This window comes from Lepidochelys kempii, chromosome 10 (genome assembly GCF_965140265.1).
Source record: "Lepidochelys kempii isolate rLepKem1 chromosome 10, rLepKem1.hap2, whole genome shotgun sequence".
Classification (NCBI taxonomy): domain Eukaryota; kingdom Metazoa; phylum Chordata; order Testudines; family Cheloniidae; genus Lepidochelys; species Lepidochelys kempii.
Genome location: NC_133265.1, coordinates 2,707,566 through 2,731,273, shown reverse-complemented (window position 1 = coordinate 2,731,273; position 23,708 = coordinate 2,707,566). Strand labels below are relative to the sequence as shown.

General features: G+C 47.3%; 1 protein-coding gene across 2 annotated transcripts in view; it reads left to right on the top strand.

Moving 5' to 3' along the window:
• Nucleotides 1-3,709: 3,709 nt before the first annotated feature.
• Nucleotides 3,710-23,708, top strand: part of CACNG3 (calcium voltage-gated channel auxiliary subunit gamma 3) — a 61,862-nt gene continuing 41,863 nt past the window's right edge. For both annotated transcript variants that reach the window (XM_073361370.1, XM_073361369.1), the window contains exon 1: nt 3,710-4,092. In XM_073361370.1, the coding sequence (XP_073217471.1) occupies nt 3,882-4,092 (211 nt within the window). In that variant the 5' untranslated portion in view covers nt 3,710-3,881. The remainder of the gene's footprint in view (nt 4,093-23,708) is intronic.

Sequence of the window (23,708 nt, the reverse complement as noted above, 5' to 3'; positions counted from 1 at the left end):
GCTGGACTGGGAGGCAGCTGTTCTAAAACACAAGCAAGGACTTGTTTGGTGAAGAGCAATTCAGGATCTCTGGGGAAGTTACTGGTAGGTTCAGGGATGATAGTCTGTGTCAATGCGAGGACAGGAAGAATCTTGTTCCAAAGTGCTACACAGGTGGGAATTGACTGGTTAGTATCTTATGCAGCATAAAAAAGGATTTGGCCTCTTGTCAACTTTTATTTAAAATTGTAACCAGTCAATTAAAATCTACGTTGGAGGAGTGGGTACAACAGCGTTTGGACAGACAGAGGCAGCTGCCAAGTTCCAAAGTTAATGGGATTCTGCAAGATTTATAAGGTTAGACCACTCAAACTGTGCCCGTGGCCTGGGAATAGCTACAGATGATGCTGGGGTCCAGATGAGAGGGCAGGTCAATCTCCAGTCAATGTTTTTCTATTTGAAGCACATAAGAACATAAGAACGGCCATACTGGGTCAGACCAAAGGTCCATCCAGCCCAGTATCCTGTCTACTGACAGTGGCCAATGCCAGGTGCCCCAGAGGGAGTGAACCGAACAGGTAATGATCAGGGATCTCTCTCCTGCCATCTATCTCCACCCTCTGACAAACAGAGGCTAGGGACACCATTCCTTACCCATCCTGGCTAATAGCCATTCATGGACTTAACCTCCATGAATTTATCCAGTTCTCTTTTAAACCCTGTTATAGTCCTAGCCTTCACAGCCTCATGTATCACATGTATGATATAGGAGCATTAATTACACGTGGTCACATTTCAGAGTAGCCGCCGTGTTAGTCTGTATCTGCAAAAAGAAAAGGAGGACTTGTGGCACCTTAGAGACGAACCAATTACGCTCAAATAAATTGGTTCGTCTCTAAGGTGCCACTTGGTCACATGGCACCTGTCCTGTGAGGATCTCAGTGCATTTTACAAACCATTAGCTTAGCTTAGCTTCACAAGAGCCTGGCTGTATCTAATCTAGTTTAAGCAAGTGTCATGCCCCACCACTGCAGTATGCAGGTGACTCATGGAGTAGGAAGTTTTATACCCACATTACAGATGAGGACATTGAGGCATAATGAGATTAAGGGCCTGCTTCTGAGGTGTGCTGAACCCATCATCCTACAAGAAGGCTGTGGGGAACTGGGAATGGAACCCTGTGTCTGGGTGCATCTATGGTGCACCTACAGCTGACCATAGGGTTGGAAGACTTTTATGGGTAAATGTAGATTAAATGTCAAGTTTACCAGAGAGACACAAACTGACAAAAGTATTTCAATTGATGATGATTGAAATTTACACCTCGGCAAACTAGGAAAGATGCTGCTTGAGAAATGATGAGTTTGATTTAAGGCTATTTACTGTGTATAGTTGGAGGTGTGATGTTGATGATTTGAGTGTTAACCGTTACAAAGCTTTAGCTTTTTGAATCTCAACAATTTAAATAATTGTCTGACCCCTCCCCCCCAAATTTCCCTCAACAGTGAAATTTTACATCTATAAACATAATTTAAAAAACTTAAACTCATAACTTTGTGCAACCATGAAAATGTCAAGTGTTAGAAATCTTTTAAAATACTTCGGATTAAGCCAATATTATCCCTTGAACTTGTAAAAGGCTTAAAAAAACCCCAAGTTCTGCCAAGCCTACCTGTATATTAAGGAATAGTGTGCACACACACCCGGCCCTCCCCCTCCACAGATCTCGGTGGAGGACTTTATCCCATGGTTGCTGTGACCACATCTAGGAGGGGACGGCACATGCCTCAAGTGTCCAGCATTCTGGGCACCATCCTGCATCTGGCCAGGACTTTCACAGGTGTCCAGCATTCCCACCTGCCCATGGCAAAGTCCGGCAGGGGCCTGGGCTGGCAGGGGGGGGGTGTTCGTTCAAGGGGCAGCTGTGAACGGGTGGTGGGGGGCAGATTGGGCTGGGGGGGCAGGCTGGGAGACAGACACACAAATGTGCTGTGCCTCCTTTCAAGGTGTGATGTCCCTGGCATGCAGCGGGAGGGCCCCTCCTTCCCAGCCTGGTCCAGGGCAGAGCCTGCGCTAGGCAGAAGCTGACCAAGCAATTGCTTAGGGCCCAGAGCAGCTCCAAGGGGCCTCCATTGGCTTCTTATTGTGTTGGTGGGGAGGTGCTCCAGAAACATTCCCGCCGAGCCCCACCTCTGGCACAGCCGTGTCGCTGGCATGCAGGGGGGCAGAGGGTGGGACAGGCCCGGCACATTCAGCAGAGTCCAGGGGCAAAGGGTCACACGGGCGCTGCCCGGTTCTGGCCGCCCTGCCCGGCTCCCCGGCACTCTCCGCGGGCAGGGGCTTGGCGGGGGGGGGGGGGGACAGAACAGGGAGGGGTAGGGGCGGCGGGGGACAGAGCAGGACGGGGATGGGCGGGGGACAGAACAGGGCGGGGCAGAGGGCCGGGGGTGGGCAGAGCAGGACGGGGAGGGGCAGGGGGCGCAGAGGGAGGGGCAGGGGCTGGGGTGGGGGGGGGCATGCACCGGCCTGGCCCGGCTAGCGGGAGGCTCGTGCTGAGTTTGGGACAGCGGGTCCCATGGAGAAGCCAAGTGCCCATCTGATCAGGCCGGCGGGCGAGCCCGGCTTACCGGGGGGGCTGTTGCACGGGTAGGGGCATCGCGCCGGGCAGCCCCGCGTGGGGGGGGCACTGCCCCAGGCTAAAGCAAGGCACGAGCTCCAGCAGCGAGAGCGTGTCGCCGCCGCAGCCAGGCACGCGTGGGTGGCATCTCGTGAGTCGTGCGCGCGTGTGAGACTAGCGAGTTGTGTGTGTGCCCGGCTGGGGCTCTCCCTGGGTGTGTGGACGCGGGGCTCGTGCCTGGCGCGTGCTGCCCGGAGCCTGCTGCCTGTGCCCCCCAGCAGCCCGGGGCTTGGACCCAGCGGCCGCTCGCGGCGCTAGCGCGGGGCTGGGGAAGGGGCGCAGCAGCCGGGCCCCGCTCCGGGCCTCCCAGCCGGCTGCCCCTTTAAGGGAGCTGCCTGCAGCCGGGGCTCATCCGCTCCGCATCACTTGGCTCCGGCTTCTGCATCATGAAAACTTGAATGGCCAGTTGGCGGGGCCGGGAGCCTGGCGGAGGCAGTCAGAGGAGCGGGGAGCGGCGGGCAGGGCAGGGCTTCCCTCGCAGGGGCAGGCGGCTGGGGAGCCCCTAGGCTCGGGGGGGACGTGGTTTTCTCCCCAGAGCTCCCAGCACAATCCCCGCGGGGCTGAGGGGAAGGCGGAGCCGGTGGCTGTCCCTCGGGGGAGGGGGTCGGGAGCGGTCCCTCCAGCACCCCTGGGGTGGGGGTGGGGCTGTGCCGGGAGCGGTCCCTCCAGCACCCCGGGGTGGGGTGTGGTGCGGGGGCCCTGCGCCGGCAGCCCTCCAGCACCCCGGGGAGCCCTGCGCCTTTCCTCTGCTGCTGTTTTCCTCTCCCTGCCCCCGCCGGCTGTGGGTGGGACCGGGGCGAGCTCCCGGAGGGGCTGGGAGCGGGTCCATTTCAGCGCGGTGCCTCCTTTCCCACCCCCCGAGAGGAGCTCGCTCGCTCTCTCTCTCTCTCTCTCTCTCTCGACACACACACACACACACACACACACACACACTTGCAGCCCCCCCCCCCGCCACACGCCCCCCCCTCCCCCCCGGTCTCCACCTCTCTCCTGCCGCCTTCGCCTGGAGCGCGCCAGTGGCGGCGCCGCGCCGCGGGCAGGGGACCGCCAGGCGGCTCCCGAGCCAGGCTCCGACCCAGGGGCGCCGGGCCGGGGCAGCGCGATGCGCGCCCGGAGCCCGGCTGCGGCTCAGCCTCGCGGGACAGCCCCGGGCCCCGGCCGGGCGGGCGCGCCTCGCCCCTGCGCCCCCGTCCCCTGGCCCGCTGCCGGCGGACCATGAAGCGCGATGAGGATGTGTGACCGCGGCGTCCAGATGCTGATCACCACCGTGGGCGCCTTCGCAGCCTTCAGCCTCATGACCATCGCGGTGGGCACGGACTACTGGCTGTACTCGCGGGGCGTGTGCCGGGCCAAGGCCACGGGCGACAATGAGACCAGCCGGAAGAACGAGGAGGTGATGACCCACTCGGGCTTGTGGCGAACGTGCTGTCTGGAAGGTATGTCCCCAGCGGGACGGTCCGGGGCAGGGGCCGAGTCCTTCTGCGGCTTGGCGCCGCTCAGCAGCCAGCTCAGCCCCGCTCGGGGGGCATCGAGTGAAGGCAGCCGGGGCGGGCTGGAGGGTGGGCTGGGGTGGGCTGGGGGCTTCCCTTCCCCTTCCCCTTCCCCTTCCCCTCGCCGGCTTTGCTCCCCAGCGGCACCGGCCAACTCGTGCCCCGTGTGCGCTGCCCCCGCTCCCCTCGGACCCCGGCTTCCGGAGCAGGGACAGGCGCGCCTGGGTAGATCCCCTTCCCCAGCCACGCCAGGGGAGCGGGCACCCTGTGGCATGGGCCTGGAGCCTCGCTGGGCTGGGGCATGGGCTGGCCGCAGGAGTGTGGCCGATGCTGTCAGGATGAAAAGGAGATAGAGCCCTCCGTCCCTCCGCAGGCAGGCGGACAAGAAAGAGCCGAGCGGGTTTCCCATCGTTGCTAAATCAAGTTTCTGTTTAACCCAGCCCTGTTCTCCTTTGGTTAAAGTTAAACTTTTCTGCCTGGCTCCTGCTTCCGAAGGGTCACTAATTTACTTACATCAACAGGAGCCAGCGGCCCCTTTCTACTCTAATCCCTGGTCTGGGATATGGGGTGGGCGTTAAAACTTTCTAGAGACAAATACAGCCAGCGGGCGAATGGAAACTTGAAGGAAATTCATGGGCAGCTTCTGTCTGGTCCCCTGGGGAAGTTGTGGTGGATGGTTGAGAGCCCTGATGTTCCAAAGACATCCTGATAAGAGCTGCTCCTAATGCCGGGCCTGTTTCAGCTTTCCCAGGATGCCAGTTTGGGCACCACACTTCTTCCTTTTTCTGAACAGCTTTCTGTGCTGTCCCTTACCAGAGAAACCGCTGTTTTAGTGGGCCATAGGTCCCCCTTGATGCCCATGCTCTTTTTCTAATTCGAACATGAATGGATAAATAACACACAAGCAGGTCAAGTAGTGGTGTGCTAAGGAAGATCCTAGTCCCTGTTCCAAGTCATGAATCTGAGGTCTGGAGAGATACTCTCCACTAGTCCAGTCTTTGCTGGACTACAACTGGATGATTCCATCCATTAGACCAGCAGGTCTCCAGTTTTTATATGCTGAGCCCTCTTTCCAGGAAACAAAAACCAGTCACACAGCCTCTTCATCCTGACCATGTTAGCCGGGAAAGGGACTACACCTCGCACTTCAGGAAAGGCTGCATTAGATATTGTATCTGGAAGGAAGCACCTACCATGCCCACCTGCCCATCCGTGCCCCCATCACTCACTGGAATCCAGTTTCCCAAGTCCATAAATGTCTGTCAGAACTTCACTCTGTAGTGTACTTCTACATCACTCCATGACCTCCTTGCCAGCAGCCGGAGCAGTGCTCTTCCCTGTATTCTCCATTGGCTACAAGCTCCAAACCTGACTCTGCTGTATCAACATAAGCTGCCACTTTTCTGAGTTATTTCTACCAAAAGTTTTATTGTGTGCTATTTTTATTAGGAACAGGAAATTATGATTAAGTATAAAGATGGCCTGAATCCAAGCCCTAATACCTGAGCAGTAACCAGTGAAGAGAGGAGCCAGGTTGGGAAGTTGAAATAAATTGCAGCAGCTGGTTCTGTAATGACCGGATACATGTGTCAACCAGGTACTTGGACACGGATGGCCTTTTACAGCATAAAGCTCCGTTCCTCTCCCTACTTTGCACCTTGTAATGGGAAACTCTCTCTCTCTAACCTGGCTAAATAAGATGTGATATTTCTAAGGTGCCTATTTCCTTGGTGTCTGAAAGTGCTTAATACTTGATGACAAGTACACAAAAATGTTCCTCCTTTTTGTGTTCTGTGTGTGTGCACATGTGTAAATGGTATTAAAAGTCTGATCCAACGTTTGTTGAGGTCAGTGTGAGCATTTCCATTTGCTATGCATCAGGCCTTAATTATATATAAATTAATCTGGGGTAAAGACACTCTTTTGGGGATGGGGACAGGTAAAGGGGGAAAGAGCCAGGTGTGTGAAAAGTGCTAGGGAAGCACAAGGTATTTCTGAAATTCTTATTTTTGTGTGTTACATTTTTTTTTTAAATGACTGTTTTTGTGCTACCCTCACTGATGTAACTTGCGGCTTTGGAACAAACCAAGAGAGAGAACAGGGTTGGGTTGTTTTAGAACTGATATCCTGCTCTCTTGTATAACACAGTCAATAAGGTGCCACACAGCATCCAGCTGAAGCCCCAGTGTGAATAGCACAATTCATTTCCCACAGGTCAGCGGTGAAATTGTGAGATGACTAAGGAGAAGAGTGCCTGACGTTGCACTGATCACTCCTATGTTGTATTCCTGTCTTCCACCCTTCCTCTTGTCTTTTGAGGCCCCAATCCTACAACTGATAGCTTCACAGTGGATTGCTGCACCTGGACATTGGTTTCAATCCCCAGCAGTCTGCCCGTCAGTATTATTTGCAGGACTGGGGCCTTAGCTTGTAGGCTCTTTGAGCAGGGACTCTGTCTACCATTGTGTTTGTGCAGCATCTACTACCATGGGGCTTCTATTCTGATCAGGGCATTACTGCAGTAATGGTCAGTTTGGCCACCACTCACTTTGGCTGATTTGCAGCTCAGCTACTGGCTCAAAGGGACCCTTCACTGTTAACCACTGAGCCACCCAATGCCCATGAGTAAACTGCCAGTTCCAGACGTGGTGGAATCGCTGGAGGTGCCTGGCTGCACAGCGCTAGATGCTACCGGCGCCTCCTTAATATTTGCCTGAGAAACTAGTTCGTGTTTTGTGCTCTAACTGATCTGATGCTAGAAAAGACAAATTTGCCTCCAGCAAACGGTGAGCAGCAGATCAACATTCTCAGCTAGATAGAAGGGGACATTTTGCTGAAATAAAAGAGCTCTGAATTTCCTTCTCTAACAGAACAGCTGGACAAAATATATTGAATTAGTCACTTTGAGACCCACCTGCCTCTGCTGTGCCATAAGATGGCTGTTAAGATAGTGCATGAAATACTTTTTATGCACAAGAAATACTGACTGGCTTCTAAGGGAGATATCTCCTCAATCATACCTGAATTTATACATATTCCTTTTCCTGGATTGGAAATACTTGAATTTTGCCCTATATCAACACTAACTGGAAATGAAAATGTTGAGCTCAAAGGGGCAAAATATGCTGTTAACATTAACAGGTGCTGTCCATGCGTGGGAAACAGAACTTGTCTTGAACAGTTCATGCTCATGGCTTTTTAATGTATTTTATGCAAAGAAATTAAATGGCAAACTGTTACGTGCTAGATTTTCTCTTCCTGAGTGTTGATGGTAGATTATTCAAATGGCCAAAGTGAGTGTTGAGTTTGTACTGTCTCTCTGATGCCTTTTAAATACATGTCAGTTACACATGCACAGTAGCTGTGTGGGAACAATTTATGTCACATGACTGTAGAAAGCCCATAAGCAAAAGAGGATAAATCTTGAATGAATCAGCAAAGGACCCATAGAGACACCCACACTGGAAAATACAAATTAATGGTTGACTTGTTATCTAGAGTCTAGGCAGGAGTTCACAGACTACCAGGCTAACGTGGCCTTTGTTTTAAATTGTAGTGTTTGAATTTTAATTATCACTTGTAGAATATGTGCCTATCTTATTAAGCTACCTTATTGCTCAAACTTGACAAATATATTTTGTTCCTGTGCATCCTCTTTAGTGGTTTATAATAAATTTGTTTTTCCTCTTCTTTGACTTCATTGTTAATATAGAAAGGGGAAAATGCACAGAACTTTTATGGAGAAAAGGAAATAGTTGAGCTGGGCTTTGGTTCCTGAAAAGTAACAGCTGTTTGGTTTCCATCAGATTTAATTTAACTCAGCAACATTAAATATAGTGCTCTTAATTGTTCTCTTCCTTACGCTGGTGTCAATTGGGAGTAACTCCAAGTTATTACAGAAGTGTAAACCAGGTGTGAATGAGAGGACAACCAGGCCCAGTTTGTTTGAATTATCCACATTTTAAACACTGTCCTGTGCCCATTCATCTTTCTCAGGCACCTGCCTCACTACGCCCAGTCCCAAATAGAGGTCTCTCCAGGTGTAACCCCTAGGATCACCACCATCTTTCTAGAGAGACAAAGTTATTGCTCACTTTCTTGAAGTGAGGGTGGCTAAATGAGCTTTCTGTAGCTGACCCTGTTGTGGCATTATTTGGTTAAGTAACGTAATCCCCACTTAATTGTGTTTCATACCCACCGCACTAGGGAGCTGGCCTCAGGCTGCTCATCAGCTGAGGTTGCCCTTCTGGATCATGCACTGGTCCATCCAGGTCAGTATTCTGTCCCCAGAAATAACCAGTGCCTGTTGCTGCAAGGATGATAAAAGCCTCCATAGCATATTAGGAAAAACTTTTTCCCTAGCAGGGTGGTGAAGCACTGGAATGCGTTACCTAGGGAGGGGGTGGAATCTCCTTCCTTTGAGGTTTTTAAGGTCAGGCTTGACAAAGCCCTGGCTGGGATGATTTAATTGGGGATTGGTCCTGCTTTGAGCAGGGGGTTGGACTAGATGACCTCCTGAGGTCCCTTCCAACCCTGATATTCTATGACACCCCGCTGGATAGAAAACATTCCTGACCAATGAAGGTGATCCGCTGTGCTTTCATTACAGTGGGGTGCCCCTTGTTCATCTCACACAATTAGATACGTTCATTAATGGTCGTAAAACTATCTAGTACTATTTTTAAAAAAATCCTGCAGCCCCACTCACTGTCACAGTAGCCTCCCAGCTCTTCCCCCTGAATCCTACCATGGGCTGTTTTGGCAAGGCTGGTAGCCATCTGGCTGTTAATATCCTGTTACACACTGGCTAGAGGCCCCAGCGGAGATCAGACTCCGTTGTGCGAGGCACTTGGAGCAGGGCAGGCTCCTGTCTCTTTGCTCCACAGAAACTGGCTCAGACTCTACTGGTTGTGTATGCACCATGCGATGTATTTGAGCTCCCTCCACCAACAGTCTATTTACAACATCGCTTCTGCTTCTGGTCCTCTCCTCTGGACCTGAGGCCTCCCTTCCCTGAGGCCTTCATAAGCCTGGACTCAGCTACCTGTTCCCCTCTCTGCCCCCTGAGGCTTCCTTCCCGTGTCTCTTTATCAGTCTTGAACTGATGGGCTAACTGTCTCGTTAGCTCATCCAGCCCACCTGCCTGATTAAAGGTAATTACCAATCAGCTTTCTCCAGGGGAACTAATTGGTGTCAGAGTGATCAGAGTGCAGGCCCACCTGTTAATTCCCCGCAGTCTGTCATGGCACTCCACAAACACATTGTACGATACAGAACCTGCTCCAAAGGGCTCGTAGTCTACATCGACACGGGGCAGACGGGCAAACGGGGACGGGTCGGCCCTTAAACATGAAGTATACGTATTTCTGCTTTGGACTGTGTTCTATTTGCAGATAGCAAATGAAATTAGGTTGTGATCACTTGTACCTAAGTAAGCATCAATTTTTAGTTCTGTGATCAATTCATCTTTATCCATTAGAGTCAGGTCTAATATAGAATTACCCTGAGTTGGTTGCGAGGCTTTTTGTGTTAGAGAGTTATTTATAATGTTTAGAAGCTACAAGGCAGCATGAGACCTGTAGCACGTGTCCCCCAAATTGAAAACCCCCATGATAACACAATTGTTCGTTCCATACGTTATAGATAGATGTTTAAAGAGCTGCTTATGCTGTTCCTTCACCTGGTTTGGTGTCTGTAATAGAACCCCATCGGAACCCTGTCCTATGATTTATCAGTAGGAACACTGATCCATAAGTATTCCAGTTCCTGTTCTTCTGGGTTGTCAATAACTCGACCACTGGCAAAGGTATCTTTGATGTAGTGTCACCGCAGCCCACTCTGTTGTTCCTGACTAGGGTGTATCCAGTCACTTTAACGGTCCGGTCATGTGACTGTATTCCTAGTGCACTTACATACAATGGGGATCAACCAGTCCCCATCAAGCCCTAGGTTTGGGGGGAGTATAAAGGTGGTATGACAAGGTGTATCAGGTCCTTTGAGGCCCCCTGCTGGAGGCTTCTGGTTCCTACCACACCCCACCCCAGGAAAGCAACAGCAGAGCTGGATCTTTCAGGCCTGCCTAGAAAGGCTGCAGGGAAGTAGCCAATCACAGCACAGCAGGCTTGGCTAAAAAGAGCGGCGGGGCCTGAGCAGGTCAGTTCCTTGCTGGGGCCAGAGGGAAAGGATGGATGCTATGGCCACAGGAGCCTCAGAGAGAACCAGAAGTTGAGTTCTGGCTGCATTCCGCTTTCTGCAAGTAGAACGTGCACCTGAGAACTGTAACCCTACAGGCTGAGGTGGCCGGGAAGAGACCCAGTGGGAAGAAGCCCAGGGAGAACAGCAGCAGCTAACTGAAGGAGTTAAAGGGAGTAGTACATGACTGCTGTTCATAGGGTCCCTGGTTTGGGACCCAGAGTAGTGGGTGGACCTGGGTCCCCCCACCAGCCACTGGGGAAGAGGCCTAAGCTCGTTTAGAAGCCCAAGCAAAGGGCTGGAATGTAAAGGGCTCAGGGATGGGGCTCATGACCCTGGTAAGGGCAGACAGACTGTCTGGTGAACTCTTAGTTACTCCTCAGAAGGGGACTAAACTTGAGAGATGACCTGGTTGGAGATATGGGGCAGTGAGAACCAGTGAAGACAAAGGGTCTCCAGGCAGAAACCCCTGGGGGCGCTGCTCTATAACAGGAAATGAAAGGACTTTAAAGTTAGCCCAGGAGGGACTGAGCCCAGAGACAGGGCTGAAGACGCTAACAAGGGTACAGTGATAGTCCTAGCTGGACCTTTGTTACCCCTGAAGATGTTCATTTATGCATATTGACTCTGTGTGACTTGGCCAGAGGGCTGAGCCATTGAAGACCTGCCTGGCCAGGTCGGCAGCTGATGGGGCATCAAGAGCAAAAAAGAAAAATTGCAGTACCACTGCCAGCCCATAGGAGGCACTCACAAGACGTGAGTGTCCCCCTGTGACAGGTGGTTTAGAGCCAACTTTGTCCCAGTCCCACCCCCCTGTGGTCCTGCACCAGGTACAGCATGGCTGGACTAAAGACTCTAGACCATGGCCTCCAATACACAAGTAAAAGTCTCAGTGGAAGCGGGAAAGTGGAATTCCTGGAAGTTCTGATTTTGGAATGAGGTCAAAGAGCAAGAGCCATAGACCATGCTTCTGAAGGGAGCCAGGTCACAAACTGCCTGCCAGACCCCTGACCTTTCAAACACGCCTGTGCTCAGGTACCCAGTTTGCTTTGAACCTCCATGTAGCCAGTATTTACCCTGAGGCACAGATTGCTTTAACCAGCTCCTGAGAACTAATCTTTGAGAAACTGTCTTGGGGAGGGGGTTGTTTTCTTTGGTTTGGATAGAAGGCCTGCAGTTGTCTCTGTTAGAATGACAATGTGTTTATATGGCTCGAGTACCTGTATTCAGGGCTGTACAAAGTGACAGCTTCAACATTGCCTGCGAGTGGCGCGGGAGGAGTAACAGAGCAGTCACTGTGATGGGTGAAAGTGAAATGTGTGCTGTGAACCAGCTCAGAGTTGGGCATTGTATAACCGCATAGGAGCGGTGTGTCGTCTGGCGTCTCCAGAGCTGTGACTCTTTAATAGCGGTGGAAGTCTGCATGTGAATGAGGCTTATGTGGAATTTTTCCATGTAGGGTCACTGCTTCCATTACGGCTGTACGCAATTAGGGATGGCTAACAAAGGCTGAAAAATCCCGAGGCCGATGGCTGTGGGATGTAGCATTGGTTTTAAAGGGAGAAGACCTTGAGGATTATTACAGGAGAAAGGGATCCTCCAGGCTTTACTGCTGTGAATAGACTGTCCCACGGGGGATAATATGCTAACGTCCCGGTGGTTAGAATACAGAGATTCAGATGAGTGTGGTTGAATGGTGAGAACATGGCAATAGGAGTTACGATCCCTGACTCTGCAGTTTTATAACCTGGTGCAAATCGTTGCACATCTGTGTCTGAGTTTTACCATCTGTAAAATGGGATAATGACACCTGCCTCTCAGCAGGGCTATGTGTGTGAATCCATATGTGTCAAATGCTTTTGAATCCGTGGTTGGAATGTGGTCTAGACATGCCAAATGTTATTGTTAGTCTAGGGAATATACAGACAACTGGCAGAGAGTAACCCACTGAGCTCAGATGCAGGTGGGATCACCCCGCACTCTCTGTGGACACAGAGCATTTTGTATTGGCACAGGGGAACCAATCACTTCAGCATGTGGATCAAACACTTGTAAATTACAAAGGGGAGTTTTTGTTCTAAAGCTGTCTTGAGTAGGTGATGCCGCAGCTCCCACCTGAGGATGATTTAACTCAGAAGTCCATCAAACGCCTTGAACTAAACTTGCTACTCTTGGAACTCCACTGATTTGAAACAGAGTCACCTCCTGGATGAACCTCAGCCCTTCTCTCCTGCCCTGGGCATAAAGCAACGGATACTTACCAAGGCACAAGTAACCGGCTTGAATTTTACCCCCACATTTCTATATATGCTGTGTGCATACAGGAAGGCAGCATTATCTAGTGCACAGAGCACTGGGCTTGGAGTCAGGAGACCTGGCTTCTATTCCTGCTCTACCTGTGACCTTGGGAAAGTTGCTTTATCTCTCTGTGCCTGTTTCCCTTTCTCCTCTGTTTAGATTGCAAGCTCCTCAGGACAGGGACTGTCTCTTGCTGTGTATATGTGCAGGACCTAGTTTAATAGAGCCCTGATCTTGTTAAAGGCATCTCCAAGCTTCTGTATTATTAATTAATAAAATATGTGGAGACATATTGGTTAAACAACTGCAAACAAAGAGTAGCTATTAATGGAATGCTGTCAGATTGGAGGCAGGTCTCAAGTGGGGTTCCAGGGGGATCTGTTCTGGAGCCAGTGTTGTTGAACATATTTATTAATGACCTGGATGTAGGTATAGAAAGCAGACTGATCAAGTGGACACACAGATGACACACAGCTGGGGGTGAAGGGGGTTGCCAACACTTAGGGTGCTAGAGCTAAAATTCAGAGGGACCTTGATACATTGGAGAACTGCGTTATAGACAACAAAATGAAATTCAACAAAGACAAAGGTAAGGTGCTGCACTTAGGGAAGAAAACCCAAATGCACAAATACAGAATGGGGGATAACTGGCTTGGCAACAGCACTGCTGAGAAGGATCTGGGAGTTGTGGTGGATCACAGCCTCAACATGAGTCAGCAATGTGATGCTGTTGCAAAAAAAAGCAAATAAATTTTTAGGTTGCATTAACAGAGACATAGCATGCGAATCCTGGGTGGTGAGACTACTGCTCTACTCGGCACTGGTCAGGCCTCCGCTGGAGGACTGTGTCCACGTTGGGTCACCAATGTATAGAAAGGATGTAGAGAAACTGGAAAGGATCCAGGGGCGAGCAACAAAGATGATCAAAGGGATGGAATGCAGCCGTATGAGCAAAGGCGGAAGGAACTGAGTATGTTTAGTTCGAAAAGAGGAGATTAAGAGGGGATATGATAGCAGTCTTCTGATACTTGAAAGGCTGCCATAAAAGGATGGAGAAAAGTTGTTCTCTCTTGCCACGGCGGGCAGGACAAGAGGCAGTGGGTTCAAACTACAGCACAGCCAAGTTAGATTAAATCTCAGGAAAAACTCCCTAACTGTAAGACCCGTCGACCAGTGGAGCAGATGCCTGGGGAGGCCATGGAAGCTCCTTAACCGGAGGTTTTCCAAAGGAGGCTGGACTGCATCTGTCTGGGAGGGTTTAGATCCAACAAATCCTGCATCTTGGCAGGGGGCTAGACCAGATGACCCTGGTGGTCCCTTCTAACCCTATGATTCTAATAATGTATGATAGAAGCCTCCTTTTACTCAGGTAGGAGTGGATAATAGAGGCTGTTAGTTTTGCATTGCCAGTGTTGGGGCATTTTCACAGTTGTAATGTTGTGGGGCTGGTTGTTTTAAATTCCTATTTTTGCTCATGCAAACCAGCTCTGGTCCCAGGCTTGATGTGCAACACCTACTTAATGCATTTAAAATAGAGACTGATCAGTGCAGAACATATTGTGATTTTACTTCAAAAATACCTAGATGTACATTTTCAAAAGTGACTAGTGCTTTTTGGAAGCCCAATTTGAGATACTTTAAAGGGGCCTGATTTTTCAAGGGCAGGAGCTCTCAGCAGCTTCCAAAAATCCGGCCCCTTCCAAGAGTCCCGTGTTGGACACCCAAAATCACCACTTTTGAAAGCTAGGCCCTTTTTATTTAATTTTTTTTTTATTTTTAAAGTACTATAACTCAAAAATGGCATTTGTGTCCCAATGTGTCCACAATGTGCTGTGATTGCTCTGGGTATCTTGACAGGAGCTTCGATGAAATGGCCAGGATGTTAAACTTTGCTAGGTGTCTCCTATATCATACTAATTACTGCTCACATGGATTTTCCCAAGGATTTTAAATGCACATAATGTACACTCCAATAAATTGACATTAACCTCATTTATCAAGTTAATACAAGGGTTTTTTAAAAATGTATAAATAGTTAGCACCACTCTGCAGCAACCACAGGAGGGCCCTTCTATAGAGAAGGGTGTCAAAGTGCATGGTTCACATTGTAAATGACCCTCTCATTATAATAAGACAGAAAGTATCATGTTGCCTCTATATAAATCCATGGTATTCCAACACCTTGAATACTGCATGCAGATGTGGTCGCCCCATCTAAAAAAAAGATATATTGGAAAAGGTTCAGAAAAGGTCAACAAAAATGATTAGGGGTATGGAACTGCCTCCATTTGAGGAGACATTGATAAGACTGGGACTTTTCAGCTTGGCAAAGAGACAACTAAGGGAGGAGATGATAGAGGTCTATAAAATCATGACACGTGTGGAGAAAGTAAATAAGGAAGTGTTATTTACTCCTTCTTATAACACAAGAACTCGGGGTCACCAAATGAAATTACTAGGCAGCAGATTTAAAACAAACACAAGGAAGTATTTTTTCACACAACGCACAGTCAACTGTGGAACTCCTTGCCAGAGGATGTTGTGAAGGCCAAGACTATAACAGGGTTCAAAAAAGAACTAACTAAGTTCATGGAGGATAGGTCCATCAATGGCTATTAGCCAGGATGGGCAGGGATGGTGTCCCCTAGCCTCTGTTTGCCAGAAGCTGTGAATGGGCGACGGGAGGGATCACTGGATGATTCCCTGTTCTGTTCATTCCCTCTGGGGCACCTGGCACTGGCCACTGTCGGAGGACAGGATGCTGAGCTGGATGGACCTTTGGTCTGACCCAGTCTGGCCGCTCTTACGTTCTCTCCCTGGCTGATTCATAGAATGGCTCTGCTGTGGCCTTTGTTGTTATTAACTCTTATCAGCACAAATAGCATGTAGATGCCTAAGGAGGTAAAGCACCCAAATCCAACTCCCGTAGGCTGCTTTAACAACGCCAGCCTTGGCGCACGGGAAAGTGAAGAGGGAAATGGAATGAAAACTCAGCCTCTTCTCATCTCCCTGGGTCTTCAGATATACAATTACCCAATCTATCTGAAAGGCACTTTCAGAGCCATCTAATATATCCAGTACATAGTACATAGTACAAGTGTACAAGGAGAAGGAGTGTTATCTAGTGGTTAAAGCACAGGTCCAGCAGCCAGGAGTTCTGAATCCTGTCTCCAGCTCTCCAGGAACTGACTCCTTCTGTGTCCTTGGAGAAGGGCTAAAATTGTGATATAGCCTTTTACAATCTTTGACATGATTTTTTGGACTTATTTCTTGAAGTTTTATCTTGCTACAATTTAGTTTAGTCATTGATATTTAGGAAATAGTTGAAGATGTTTTTTTCAAAAGCAATCTTCAGAGAACTCACTGTGGTTTATGGCTTCACATTTCTTCCTAAAGTTATTTGTATCTTTTCTTTTCTCTTCTCTGGGGTTAAATGTACAAATTGAATCCATCTATTTTGCCATTCCTTTTGTGAAATCCTAAAGCTCAGACTATAATGAACCATGGCTCAACGTGAACCCAGACTTCAGGGAGAAAGTAAGGTATCAGCAGGCATCTAGAGAGATTCCTTTGATTAAGGAGACACCTGCTGTGATAAAGAGTGACCATGTCTGTTTGATTACTGGTGTCTACTTTCTTTGCTCATGTATATTGACAGAGCTCCACAAAAATTCAATAAACAGAAGACATTTCAGAGTTTGCATTCCTTATTATATTATACACTATTGCATTCCTCATTATAGCATTTAAAATTGATTATATAACAAAAAAGTGTTAACTTCATTGATTGGTGGGACTAGCCCTGATGATTCACATATGAGTCTTTACAGTCTTACCTTCTAAGCTCCATGCTTAGGTCGATCAGCTCAAACATTTTAAATTTAATATTTTAGAAATATAATCTGCAGGTAGGGCTGTGCTTTATTTTAAAGCACATTCCGTGTCCTGATGAATATTTATGTCCTAGGAAAATACAAAGTAGCCTGTTTGAAAGTGTTAACCTCTTGATGCCATTACCCAAAGCAAACATAAACCTCACTTGACATGCACATCTATTTTGAGATTTCTGAGGGGAAAATATTGAATATTGGCTACAATTGACTGGATGGTGACCTTGCTTGACAAATGTATGAAATGAATATAAAGGAATAATTGTCTGAAGTGAAATTAACCTTGGCCCACCCAACACACATCAAAAAGATTTCAGAACAAAATCCATTTTTGTACTCAAATTACCATGTATTCTGTGATGACAAAAAAAAAGAAAAGAAAGGATTGATTTCTGCAAAATGAGGCCCAGAAAAATCAGACCTTATCCCCCAGAGCAGAAACAGAAATCCATATTGACACTAAGACAGAGATTTCCATAATGGTGCAAAAAAGGAAAATTTGTGTGTGTGGTTGCTGAGACTGTAAATCAAAGTACGGTCCTTGTGCACAGACATTATGCACATACATGCAGTTATAAAAACAGGGGCCTCTCTGTCCATGGAAACCACTCTTGCCAACAATTATTTGTTTTTAGCCCTCCTTAGAGAGCCCAGAATCAGCTCTGCATCTGTGCCTGGATACCATGCTACGGCGTGCAATATGAACCCCAGGGATCTAGAACTCCAAACCACAAAAGGCAAGAAAAACAATGTTCATGTTGTGGGGTGTTAGATCTACACCTGTCTTGTCAAATAACAGCACAATATGAATGGTGCTGGAGCCTGATTTATTGGCTTATATACTCCTCTGCCACGTTCATTTCCCTTCAGTGTCTCCTCCTCTTCTGGTGCAGTTTGAGCTCTTGGTTGTCCCCTGTGAAGCCTTGAATGCTCTCGGATCTGGTTACTTTTGGAAATCACTTTCCCCCTGTGCTCCAATCTGTTCTGTATCCTGCCCAGTCACTCATGTTGTTGATTGCTGGGGTTGTCCTCTGCGGGATCACAGGCAAGGCACCTCTCACTTGAGCATCTCTGCCTGGGGAGCTGACGTTTCCAAGTTCTCCACCAGAGGCCAACTCCGATGCACTTTATACCTCAAGGGTAGTTTGTTAATGTATGTGCCTTTTGTGAGAGCAGATCATGAGCCCTATTTTAATCAAGTCATCTGTAAGGTCAGCTTGATATTTTGTATGTATTTGTTTATAATTTACTGTGAGACTCACAGATGCTACAGCTAAGCACAGTCAGAATAAATACCTGCAGCTGCTGTTCCGGGTTATGTGTCTTGCCCTGTGAGTAACTTACAGCGCTGCCTCTGAGACTGACCAAGTCATTCTATCTCTAGCAAGGGCAGAGTGAAGTTAAACCACTTTCTGCTCTTGTTTCAATCGCTGCCCTGTGAGTGGATTTCACTTTCTCACCATGTTTCACTGCAGACAGCCTGATAAGTGAGACTAATTTGCCATTGTTCTATTTTAATTTCAGTCCCAGGGACAAGGAACAGTACCAGAATTTTAAAGCTTCAGACAGGTGAACTGCAACGGTCAGTTCTTCTATTTGAACTTTTCCAGTTTGTGGTGTGTTGGCTACTTCATGTCTGTACCCCAACCAATTTCCATCCTCGGAGGCACCTAGCCTGTAACTATTCCATGGTTAGCACTTCCAAAGAAGGAATGATCCAATGAGTTCATGCATACGGCATATTGTTCCATTTTGCAACAGGTAGCATGATTCCTTTATCTTGTTTGTCTCTATCTCTGCCTTGCAAAATTCACCCACCTCATCCAGGCTGAGTAACTGCATTTGACAGGCTTGAAAATCTAGGCATTTTTTGTAAACCTAATAGTAAAGGACAGGCAAATAGATTATGATTCCTGCAAAGGTAACATTTTTATGACAATATTCTCAGGTTCTATCTATTTCTGATCTCCCCTCCACCTTGGTATTTAGGCATCAAATCCAAAATTAAGAATGCTACTGTTTGGGTCTGCAAGGGATGGTCATCTCTAACCATCCTTACATCCGCCATTGCTACTCAATTTTATTAAGTAAATGTTTTTATTGTACGGAGGAAAAAAAACACCCATAGCAATTGCAACGAAATAAGAAAACCCCATACAGGTAAGTACAATGTAAGGCCAGATCCATCTTACCGGACAAGAATATTTTACACTTGTTTTATTCTCGAAGAAAAAGAACCATTGTAAAGAGAAAAGTTGGGGAGGAAACTAGGGATAAAAGATACTCAGCATGGTATGTCAGGCAGAAGAAGCCCAGCATAGAGAATCTGCATCATATAGCAATGGCTTTAGTCTGCTAGGCCAGTTTTTTTAAAAAGAGCTCAGCAGATTGGGTGCATGTTGAGTTCTGAGCACGTAATTAGGTACCTTCAGCATAAAGATTACCTCTCCATAGTTATCTATAGGTGCTCAACTGATGAAATACACCAAAAGGTCATCAAATTAGAGGAGATATCTCCTCTTCTTGGATGTGCTACTCCATGTACAGCAGCCATATTACTTAACCTAATGTCCCCGTTTTCTCGGGGGGGAGGGGGAACGTTGCCAAGTTGTTCTTATTTAGTGCAAAAGACTAGGATGAGAGCAGAAAATGTCATGTTGTTGCAGACCTGTGAGCAGAGGAGAAGAGCAAAATGGGGGGAAAAATAAATTCAAAGTCCCTGGGAATGCCACACAACAGGGGTAATGTCATCCTCTTTTGCTGTTGGCAACAGGATAACAATAGGTCGCATTTGAGGGTTATGTGTCTGTGGCTCTCAAACACTCCTATTTTACGTTTCTCTGGTGAATTGGTGATTGGCATGTGATTGTATTTTTACCAGGTATTTGTGACTTGAATTGCAATGGGAAAAAAAAACCCTGAATATCCAGAGTGGTTACTAATAAGTAGCTGCCGTTATTTACATATTTGTCACTTTTGACCTCTTAAAAACTATTGCCCTGACTGTGCTGCTTCTAATCCTCCATGAATAATTCATCATCTATGCCTGGGATAAAGGCATCACCACGCTCTGGCTGTCCCCATTCCTGTCTTAGAAAGGTCACTATGGTATTTATTCGGTCTGTTATGGCTACTGGTGGATGTTACTGCATTGATCAGCCATTTGTCTCTGTTTCTTTACAAGCATCTCTTGCCGGGACATGACTGGCAATTGCTACAATCTTCCCAGTGTTGACCAGTCCCCCAGTCAGTTAACTAGGATTCATGTGAAACTCCGAGGCTGATAGACCTGTTTTGCCCTTGTTATGACTTGGGTCAAAATGGAGTTCCCCAGTACCTTCCCTCTTTTCATGCTCTTGGTGGGCTACCCAGCTTCCTCACCTTTGGCTCTCTATGGGTACATAGGATGGCAGGTGGGTGATTTACACACTAAATCAATGCCATGTGAACCCTTCAGTGCTATGGGCTGATTCTCTATTGCCCTGCCCCATGTACTCCTGTGCCAGGTGGGTGTAAAACACTCCCCAATCAGAAGGCACATGGGCAAGGTGAATCCATTGCATGCATCCGATGAAGTGAGCTGTAGCTCACAAAAGCTTATACTCAAATAAATTTGTTAGTTTCTAAGGTGCCATAAGTACTCCTTTTCTTTTTGTGGATACAGACTAACCCAGCTGCTTCTCTGAAACCTAGTAGTACCTATGTAATGTCCATCACCCTGGTGTCTGGGCACCTCTGTAGTGACTAAGCACATGAGTCTATCTGTGTATCTCAAGTATTGCAAAGGTGCCAATCACCATGTTGTGTTTAAAGCAGTTCCCCGTCTTATGCAAGAACTAAAGTGTTCCTAAGGTTTTGCATACAGTTGATCAAACCTTTCATTAAAGACCAGATTCAACTTGGCAACAACTTTTAGCAGGTCTCTTCTTAGACTGCTGAATTGGAATTCATTTGCAAACTGGACACCATTAAATTAGGCTTGAATAGAGACTGGGAGTGGATGGGTCATTACACCAAGTAAAACTATTTCCCCAGGTTTATTCCCCCCCTCCCCCACTGTACCTCACATGTTCTTGTCAACTGCTGGAAATGGCCCATCTTGATTATCACTACAAAAGGTTTTCATTCTCTCCTGCGGGTAATAGCTCACCTTACCTGATCACTCTTGTTACAGTGCGAATGGTAACACCCATTGTTTCATGTTCTCTGTGTATATAAAATCTTCCTACTGTGTTTTCCACTGCATGCATCTGATGAAGTGAGCTGTAGCTCACAAAAGCTTATGCTCCAATAAATTGGTTAGTCTCTAAGGTGCCACAAGTCCTCCTTTTCTTTTTGCAGATACAGACTAACACGGCTGCTACTCTGAAACTCTTCTTAGGCTGTTACTTAGGGCAGGTTTCACCACAGGGAGATAGGGAGAGATTTTCAAAAAATTCTGGGGAAACAAAATGTGTGATTACGTAATTAGACAAAAAGAAAAGGAGGACTTGTGGCACCTTAGAGACTAACCAATTTATTAGAGCATAAGCTTTCGTGAGCTACAGAGCTGTAGCTCACGAAAGCTCATGCTCAGATAAATTGGTTAGTCTCTAAGGTGCCACAAGTCCTCCTTTTCTTTTTGTGAATACAGACTAACACGGCTGTTACTCTGAAACCATACGTAATTAGAGACTGTATTGTAATGCACACCCATGAGGAAGCGGGATTAAGGTTGCTCAGGCAACCTTAAATCTGGTTTCAGAGTAACAGCCGTGTTAGTCTGTATTCACAAAAAGAACAGGAGTACTTGTGGCACCTTAGAGACTAACAAATTGTGTTTTCTAATTTTTGAGTGCTTGATTTTGCAACTGTAACAATGTTCTTTTAATGTCGTTTCTGATGTTATATAAAAGTGAAGCAGGATACTGAATTATAACCAGCATGTCTGGATACTGAATTATAACAGTGACAGACTTGTTAGAAGTGGTGTCACTTTTAATAACTGTTACCTGGGAAAGACATTCTGCTACTAAGCATTGAGGAGCAAATTAGGGTCACTCTAACACAGCTGTGTGCTGCGGGGGGCAATACCCATGCTGGGGCAACCATATGGGGAGCACTGTGGGTGGGGGCTCACCTGAGGGAGCATATCTGCGTGGGGACATAGCCCTGGGCACGGCTGTTCTTGGATCAGCACTGGCTACACCTGTCAAACAGGTGTAGCAATAGGTAGCTCTCCCAGGGCTTCCCTAGTGCCAGGGGAGGTATTATGCTTTTGAAAGCCTTTGTGCCATCAGGCTCTGGTTATATGCCCCTTCCACCCAGCAAGTCTCAAGAGAAGAAGAAGAAGAAGAACTGAACCCTCAGATATTAACTATTCTGGGCCCAGACCTGCTGCCATTGAAGTTGATGGCAAAATTTCCACTGGGTTCAACAGAAGCAAGATTGGGACTCAAATATAGGTACTCTAGGATAAGAATTTAATGAGAGAGAATTGGTGCATAATCTGAATTTATCCATCCATCCTTCCATCCATCCAAGTATCTTGCTTTCTCACTCTGTCCCTCCGCCCCACTCCTTCATATCTATATTCAGTAATTACCTTCCAAAAAGAAAAACCGAGTGGGAGTTTGAATTGTTTCAAAGCCACAGAGTTATTCTAGCGAAATGCTTTCTGCTTTGAGTGAGATTTGAAAAACCTTGGAGGGAGCCAGGCTAATTTATAGCCAAGAGAATCCTGAGAACTGGCCCAAGGGGACACTGAGCCCTCAGAAGGACACTAGCTGGGTAGGGGGGTGGTTTGGTATTGAAAACACCACTGATTCACACCAAGTCCGTTTCAGGCTGGTTAAATCCTTGAGTCTGGGCCAGAGCTCAGGCAGCTGAGATCGAAGGTTAAATGAGATGGACTCCCATCCTCCAGATCTGTGGGTAACAGAAGGTTAGTACCGTACTCAGTACGGCTCTAACGTCAGTTGTGATAATGCACGACTGCCTCACAGAGCCATAGAGCTCCAATGTACTGTTCAGAACATACGGTATCCCCACAGCTAACATTCCTGCTGCCCCCACCCTCCCTGGGGCACAAAGCACAGAGCCCAGCTGCGGGGGAAAGTTTACTTATGGAAAAATCCTATAGCATGTCATAGGGTGAAACCGGTAATATTCTACAGAAGTTACTCTAAAAACCTAAAGAATTTAACAGATAATGAGACTTTCTGTAGGTTTGGGGGTTTTTGAAAGCATCCTTTAGAACAGCTATAATTCTCGTTTTAATCCTATAAAATGGTCCCCAAAGAAACCCTACAGAGAGGTTCTAGTCTTCTTTTAAATTATATAGGATTTTTCCCATCAGGGATTGTTCTTAAACCTATTTTCTAGTCTAAAATTAGCTTGGGGTTGATGGACAGCGGGTCAGGGATGACCTGTATGTTTCCTTCTATGGAAGTTCATTCAGACTTGCCGTACTAATATTTATTTTTCTATAGTTTGCTAATATGAAATGTGATTTTTTTTTCAAATGCCATTTGTGGATTGATTCAGTAGAACACCTCTCCGTCTTAAGGCCATTTTACAAATTCTGTAGACATTCTTGAGTCAGTGAACATATTTTGGGGCATAGGGAGGGAGTGCCCTCAAAAATGCCAAACTAAAGGATACACTGGTGAAATAAATGTCAATATACAGACCACAAAACCAGCGTCCTTTCAAGGGTGTGAAATGTCCTGGGTGTTTCAAGTAATATAGTGGGCTCTGCTTTGCCCCTCTTACTGCAATTATAAGGATGATCCATTAGTCAAGGTGTTAGCATGGGATTTAGGAGACATGGATTCAATTCTCTGCTGTGCCACAGACTTCCTGTGTGACCATGGGCAAGTCATTTAGGCCAAGTTTTTCAGAAGTGGCTAGTGATTTTGGTTGCCCAACTGGAGATGCCTTCTAAAGGGGCTGATTTTTAGAGGGTGCTCAGAACTGTCTATCTCAAACCCCAAACAACTAGTAACTTTTGGAAATCTTGGCATTAGTCTCTCTGGGCCTCAGTTCCCCATATATAAACTGGGGATAACAGCACTGCTCTGCCTCCCAGTGGGTTTTGAGGATACATACATTAGATGTGGGGAGTTCAGAGTACCTAAGATAGATAAGGGCCCTGGACAATGATGTACATTTCATCCCCCAGATTAGAAGCCCAGCCTGAAG